Source organism: Gymnoscopelus braueri, assembly GCF_963280865.1.
Source record: "Gymnoscopelus braueri genome assembly, chromosome: 1".
Classification (NCBI taxonomy): Eukaryota; Metazoa; Chordata; class Actinopteri; order Myctophiformes; family Myctophidae; genus Gymnoscopelus; species Gymnoscopelus braueri.
In genome coordinates, this window is record NC_137603.1 from 21,249,683 (window position 1) to 21,257,182 (window position 7,500).

General features: G+C 44.0%; 1 protein-coding gene across 1 annotated transcript in view; it reads right to left on the bottom strand.

Moving 5' to 3' along the window:
- Positions 1–7,500, bottom strand: part of LOC308087891 (MAM domain-containing glycosylphosphatidylinositol anchor protein 1-like) — a gene marked incomplete at its 3' end in the record, with an annotated part of 190,761 nt that overhangs the window by 41,590 nt on the left and 141,671 nt on the right. The window contains exons 6-8 of the mRNA XM_080432121.1: positions 6,836–7,105; positions 5,383–5,712; positions 2,908–3,204 (exon numbers count right to left, since the gene is read on the bottom strand). Coding sequence (XP_080288247.1) covers positions 2,908–3,204; positions 5,383–5,712; positions 6,836–7,105 — 897 coding nt within the window. The remainder of the gene's footprint in view (positions 1–2,907; positions 3,205–5,382; positions 5,713–6,835; positions 7,106–7,500) is intronic.

Consider the following 7,500-nt stretch of genomic DNA (forward strand, 5'->3'; position numbering starts at 1 on the left):
ACATATACACCCATCCCTTGCTAAATGCCAACATTTAATTTAATTGAATTATATATTGTGAATTGTAAAAAGAAAGACACGTGAACCTCAACAAGCCATGTTGTCATCCTGAACATAATGTTAGCACCATTAGGGCTCACTCTCATCCTCCCTCCACAGTCAGTCCGAGACAGTCTGCGCTAACCTCTGTGCACCAGCTGTAATTAACATGTCAGCAGCCATCTCTGGATAATAACCGTCTAGCTGTCATTACCCGCAGGTCAGCGGAGCAGCAACACAGCCAATCAGCAGCCAGCTAGCACACCCCCTCCAGCTAATCATAGATATTAGATGAGATGCTAATACAGTCTAATAGCTGATGATAAGGAGTGAAGTCCCCTGGGAGGTGAACTGAGCTTGGTGTCATGACTGTAAATCTGCGGTGCGAGGGAACGACGAGCGACTAATCTGGTTTTTGATATAATTTTCTCTCAAAGGAGGTTTAACTGGATCGACTGTAAAAGAGGAGGAAAAAAAGAAGAGGAATGACAGAGTGATAAATGGATGGGTTAAGGGGCTGAAAGAGGGAAAGGTAGAGTAATGAGTTGGTTGGAGGGCAGAGCGAGTGCAGAGCGCCGAAGAGAGAGTGAGAAGGAAGATGAAGATTGAGAAGAGGATGTGAGTCGCTCTGGTAAAAAGAGAAATCCCTGGAGAGATACAGAGGCCAGGTGAGTAGAAAGAGAGATAGATAAAGAAAGAGAAGAGGGGGAGGTGTAAGTGACAGAGCTGTGAACAGAGAGGAGCAGAGGAGAACTGGCTTGAAACACTCACTCACGCACATACACTAGTGTATTTCTTTGTGCACATGTGTGTACACGACACGTACGTGTGCTTGTGTGTGTGTGACAGCTGAACTAATTTAGAATATTATCCAGGTTATGTGCGCTGGTCAATATATATATATATATATATATATATATATATATATATATATATATATATATATATATATATAATATATATATATATATATATATATATATATATGTATATATATATATATAAAGGCCATATATATATATTCGGTGCCCTGTGAGACACGCCTTAGTGCTCGATGTCCACTTCTGCCAACTCAGTGCAATCTGATTGCAAACTAATCATGTGGGAATCAGGTCTGATACCGAGTCATCAACATGGTTTACATGATAAAGGCTGGCCTCAGCATCAGCATCAGGAGTGAAAGTTACCTGACTAAGCATCAAAGTATGACGATTCAGGAGAATCGGGAGAATGTGTTGGTTACTTTATCTCATTAATTGTTTTCTTCATTTTAGCTTTCTCTCCCTCAACCTCTCTCAGGCATTATCTCTCTCTTGTTCTCTTTCTTAAAACACCCTCCTCTCTGTACTCTGCCTGCCCCAACCTCTCCACTTTCTTTCTTATTCCCCCTATTCTCTCTACCTTCCCTAACCGACCCCCTTCTCTCTCTCGCTCTCACTCTCTCTGTCTCTGTCTCTCTGTCTGTCTCTCTAGAGTGGGGAGAGCCACCTGCTCCATAAATCAGGTCTGCATGAGAGTGCAGCACAGCTCTGACTGTGGCCCTTCCTTCCCGCCTACATTAGCAAGCCCTGCAAATCCCCCTTCATCCTCTGTAGAAGAGAAGAGAAGAGAAGAGAAGAGAAGAGAAGAGAAGAGAAGAGAAGAGAAGAGAAGAGAAGAGAAGAGAAGAGAAGAGAAGAGAAGAGAAGAGTCCCTGTGCTGAACCAAGTCATTGTTCATTATTAGACTGGTTTAATGATCAGTCTCATGCATAATTATTCAACTGTACAGTTCTGTCCTTGGTAGGATCTCAGCCCTTCATGAAGTTAAGTGCTCTGGGCACATTTCCCATGCATGGGGATTTGGCAGGTGTGTTCTTTTGGCTTTCTTGTTCTGTTCTGTCCAATACAATTACTTGTATTTGTATGTGCTTTGGTTTCATATGAATACTGCCTTTCACAGCTTCAGTTTGCAGGGCATTACTTGTTTGCAGGAAGCCAAATGGACTGTGTAACTGCATTATAATTAAAATAAATTAAACTGAATTGAACTGCCTCAATTAAAAGATAGCAATAACAATTGTCTACTTAAATAGGCATAATTCACACACATCAGTTCATAGAGTAAACAGAAAACAATGGCACTATAACAATAATACTAATAATAATTGTATTCAAAAAGTTTGTCTGTCTACTCATTCTGGTGTCTCATTTTTGGACTGTGCAGTCCTGGCTTCTTGCCTGTGCCTCTTAGTGCAGCTCGTTAATTTTTCATGGTCTGACGTTGGTCTTCAATTACAATAAATTCTGGGGGCTGTGAGAACTGTGGTCACGGACAGACGAGAAGATGGCATTTTTTTCTGTCTGTACATAAAGGTAATACCAGATTCAAATAACCTTGACATTAGAGTTCTCCTTTAATATCTTTCTCCAACAATATGTATTCTTCTCATGAATAATGTCACAGTAGGATGGGCGGTGGATAGAAAAGGTTTCATTTTCCCCGTATGTTAATGGTTAGTACTAGCAACAAGAGGCCGGCCATTTGTTAGCTGTGGTGGTGAAGAGGTGCAGACACAAGTACCATTAGAATGAAGGCTAGTCAGTAATGGAAAATTCAACAACTGTGAAAAACTCTTGAACTTGAGAGCTGGGTTAAGCTTGAACATAATGTAGGTTAAGTTCAAGCTTAACCCATGCTGAGACTCACGAAAATGCTTTCACATTTTGATTGAAGTAAACCAGGGTTTCCCGCAGTGCTTTTCAGCCTAGACAGGCCACCTTGAGCTGAGAAACATCTGCAAGGTGAAAATGTCCCCAGCTACTCCTGAGGAGCAACATTAGCAGTTGTACCAGCATAAGTACCAGTAGGAGTCACACCCATACTTACACAGAACGTTGAGTTGGACCTGAGCTTCACGTCGTTTAATGTTGAGGCCATTGTATTGAGCGGTCTGGCAGCGGTACGGCCCCATCATGTCCCTGGAGACGTTGGTCAGCCTCAGTGGGCCGTCGCGAGTCTCCTCAACCGGCTTCCCAGACGGCATCAGCAGGTCCTTGTCCGCCCGCGACCACAGTAACGGAGGCCGCGGCTTCCCGTCTACCAGGCACACCAGCTCGGCATTTCCCCCCTCCCGTACGCTGACCACCTGGCCCCCTGCTGGCACCGTCAATATCGGAGGAGTGACTAGAGATAGAGAGGTAGAAAGAATACGAGGAGACTTAGTAAAAATATTAAAATCCCTTGTTACATACAATAGATAACAACCAGACATAGCTCATGAAGCTGAGAGCAGAACATCTGTTTCTTTGATACCAACTAATCATATATTTACATTAGCCCATGCTAACAGTCGATTGATATGTTTGGCTTGTCTCCGAGCAACATGACAGCATTCAAATGTTTGGCTTGTCTCCTATTAACATGAGAGTGTTCAAATGAGATGGTTGATACAGTATGGTGTTCTTCACCATCGTTACAAACTGCTTTAAAATAAACATAAATGGCAGTGATGAACAAGTTAAAATAATCAACCACAAAAAGAAAACATTTACACTACTGGCCTACTGGCATCTTTACCCTGCCCCCAGCAATGAATGGCAGGGTGACTGGTCCTGACTGTTTGTTTGTTTGTTTGTTTGTTTGTTTGTTTGTTTTTTAGCAGGATCATAATGGAGCAGGAAGTGAGATAAAAAACTGAATGTGAAAATGTAGTGGGAGTGAAAGACAAGGACACATTTGTTCTTCTTCTGAAACTCAGCCAGAATGAAAGAAAAAACCCCAAAAGAAGCATGCGGTGAGACGAGACCAGACACAGAGCTGTGAATCAATTAGAAGACAGACATCCAGGACTCACATGAAAGACAGAACAAGTGAGGTATGAAAGGAAGAGGCGGGAGAAAGAAAGAGCGATCACAGCACACTCTATTCATTCTTGTGAGCGTGTGTGCGTGCGTGCGTGTACACAAAAGCTCTAAGTACACAGCGAAGTAATCTTTAGCAACATTTTGAAAAACAAGACATGACACACAGTCATGTATACCAGCTTGCTTGCTTTTTTCTGTGTGTGTGTGTGTGTGTGTGTGTGTGTGTGTGTGTGTGTGTGTGTGTGTGTGTGTGTGTGTGTGTGTGTGTGTGTGTGTGTGTGTGTGTGTGTGTGTGTGTGTGTGTGTGTGTGTGTGTCTAGCAGCCAGTGTGTGTGTTAGTGTCTAGCAGCCAGGACAAGACCGCCCGTTCAGAGTATGGGAAAGTATCCCCATTGGCTTAAAGGACAGCCAATGATCGAAAACATGTCGAGAATATGTCGAACACGTGACACTAGTGGTCAGTCTCTTCTTAGACCAGTGTGCTTTGCAAGCTGGTAAAAACAAATCCACTGCAACAACTACTACTAAATGCTACAGTACCAGATAAGCCACAATTCATTGTGTGAATATCAACACAAAATGGATAAGACAAAATGTCTAGAATAACATGTTTGTTTAGCCTATTTTGCTATGTTTTGATATGCCAATACACACAGCAGGGTGACATTCAGTGTTCTGCCCTAAACTACGGTAGCTTACTTAACAGTGGATATAATTTCACACAGTTTCATCATGATTATGTGTGTAGCCTGCAGCAAAATGCTTACAACTCAGCAAACACATTATTGTCTTATTGTTGTAGGCTATTATATTAAGGGGGGGGGGGTGGGGGGAGTGGGTTTGCCTAGAGTGCCATACAAGCTAGATCCGGCCCTGAGTTGGTGAACAAAGAAGCACAAATCATAATGCAGCGTTGACTGGTGAAGACACACTATACAGACTGACTGCTTGCGGGCATGTCAATAGGCTACTGTGGTTAGAGCAGAGTCCGCTTTTGACCAACAAGGTTTTGGTCATAGAGCAGGTGCACTAGGCTTTGATTTGATTTGATTTGATTTTGGTAAAAGAAATATGAAAACAAAACACAAAAATAACTTAAACCCAGGATATACACATAAAAGCGTAATAAAACACTTGTTTCCAATGTGGTCCTGCAAAACACAATAAAACAAATAGTCCAATAAAATTACATAGCACGCAGCATGTCACATGAACTACAATTTCTTTTTTGTAGCTTCAATAATCCTCAGCGGTCGTGGGGGCTTGGGTTAGAGTCTACGTCTCATTTAGTGAAATGGAAATAGCAATGTTAATAAATAAATATTCACCAAAAAAACAACAAAAGGGAAGAATGTTGGTATATTTGCAGATTATTATTATTATTAATAGGCCTGTTGATTTTGCAACATTTTTGGTCGATGGCCAACCGTTATTTTTTTTTAAATACAATTAAGCCAGACAAAGCAGAGTGAGTGGGGAAGTCAGTCCCAAATCTCACCGCTGTTCATTGTGATGTTTACGTCCACGCGGAGCTCCGCTCCACGGCTACCGGGGAAGTTGGCCATGCAGCTGTAGGTGGCCAGGTCACGGAACTTCAGGTCCACGATCTCCAGGCTGCTGGTGCCGGGCGCCATGTCGGGGTCGCTGCGGAGCAAGATGAGACTGTCCGAGTTGTAGACGGGCGCGCCGTTCTTGAACCAGGTGTAGTTGACCTTGTCCTGAGGGAAGGCATCAACGTGGCAGGACAGCTTGAGGTCACGACCCATCTGGATGCTCTCACTGTCCTTGTTGGAGTCTGGCGTGATCTGGAACGTCAGGTTGCTCATCGCTGAGAGAGAGAGAGAGAGAGAGAGAGAGAGAGAGAGAGAGAGAGAGAGAGAGAGAGGGAGGTTAAATGAGATGGCAATTGGGGGCATCATAGCATAGAAAGGGTATGGGGCGATCGAAGGGGAATGACAGGGTGATGGATGGAAAAAGGAACCGAGACAAGAGTTTGCTCTGCAAAATGAGAGACAGACAAATAGAGAGAGAAAAGAAAGCAAGATAAACAGAGGGAGAGAGTGAGGAAAGAAGTGAGAGAAGGAGATTGAAAGAGAGCTTTGTTGATTTGCCAGATTTAAAAAGAGACAGAGAAGGGCGTGAAAAATTGTTGGGAGGTGGGACAGAAGGACGGAGCAGGAAAAGAAGAAGAAGAAGAAGAAGAAGAAGAAGAAGAAGAAGAAGAAGAATAGAATGTTGTGAAGAAAGGAAGGGAATGGAAGACAAATAATAACCAGAGGAATGGGGAGGAGGGATAGCAGAATCAAGGTCACATGAAGTAACACCTACAAGTCTGCATTCCCTCTACAGACCCCAATGCTGAATACCAAACATGCGGCTCCATCTCCACAGAGGACAGAGACGAGTGGAGAACAGGAGAGAAGCGCTCCATCTAAACACCTTCAGAGCTTGTTAACTAGCCCCCCATGTGGAGCTGGGGGGTGTTTAGTATGTGGTTAACACAACCACTTTGAATTCACTAGGTCTCCTGCGTGTGAGTGTCTACAGAATGAGTGTCTTGCCTGCCTGAATGCATGTGGCGATTCCGTAAGTGTGCGTCTGTGTGTCATCTTGTCACCTGTACTGATGTGATGTGGCCTTCAGGTCCATTAAGCCAACAGCGTGAATCCACCCGGCAGACATTCTCTGCAACAACTAACACAAGAGCCAAACACTAATTGCTTGCACTCTGCTCTAACTAATTAGAGTGAGTAAAGATTATTAAAAGAGAACAAGAACAGCCATCAGGGAGACAGAATGGAACTCGTTTGTTTCGACATCTGGGGACTTAGCGAGGATCCTAGCTTAACCCCTCCTAGCTTAATGGCGGTCCATGCAATCTGAACCTCCCAAATACACGCAGACACACAAAGGATGCAACCGCACACAACCTCACACACCCAGCTACTCACTCCTGACTATGAGGTTGGCGTTCCTTCGTGCGGGGTTCCCCACGTTGTTGACGGCCGTGCAGTTGTAGAAGCCAGCGTCTGTGGCCGTGACGGAGCGCAGCAGCAGTGAGCCGCCCCGCACCTGGGCGCTGAGTGGCATGGGACCCGGGTACCGAGACCAGGTCACGGTGGGCGCGGGGAAGCCAGCGATCACCTCACAGATGATCAACACGTCCTGTCCGGGGTCCACCACCAGAGTCTCGTTGATGGACAGACGCAGAGCGGGCGGAGCTTGGGGTGGGACAGAGAGTGGAATAAAGTGTGGTTCACCGTCTCTCTCCTGTGGTTTTCTAGTGTTCTAGATTATTGATGTGGGTGATTTAAAAGTGATCTATGATTGTGTAGCAGAGAAACAATGGCAGTCAATCAATTTATATTTGCATATTACAATTAGTATTTAAGAGACGATAATAATATTGCAAAATGGAATTACAGGATCCATATATGTACTGTAAGTAATCACTGTCACTCTATACAGTATAATGACATGTACAGGTGAGCATGCATGTGTGAATGTGTGAGGGGTGGAGGAGTACGTGTGTGAATGTGTGCTTGCACATGTGCGTGAACTTGTGATTTCCTGCTATCTCAATTTGCATAATCCCTGTGCTTGTTTAATGTTGGAG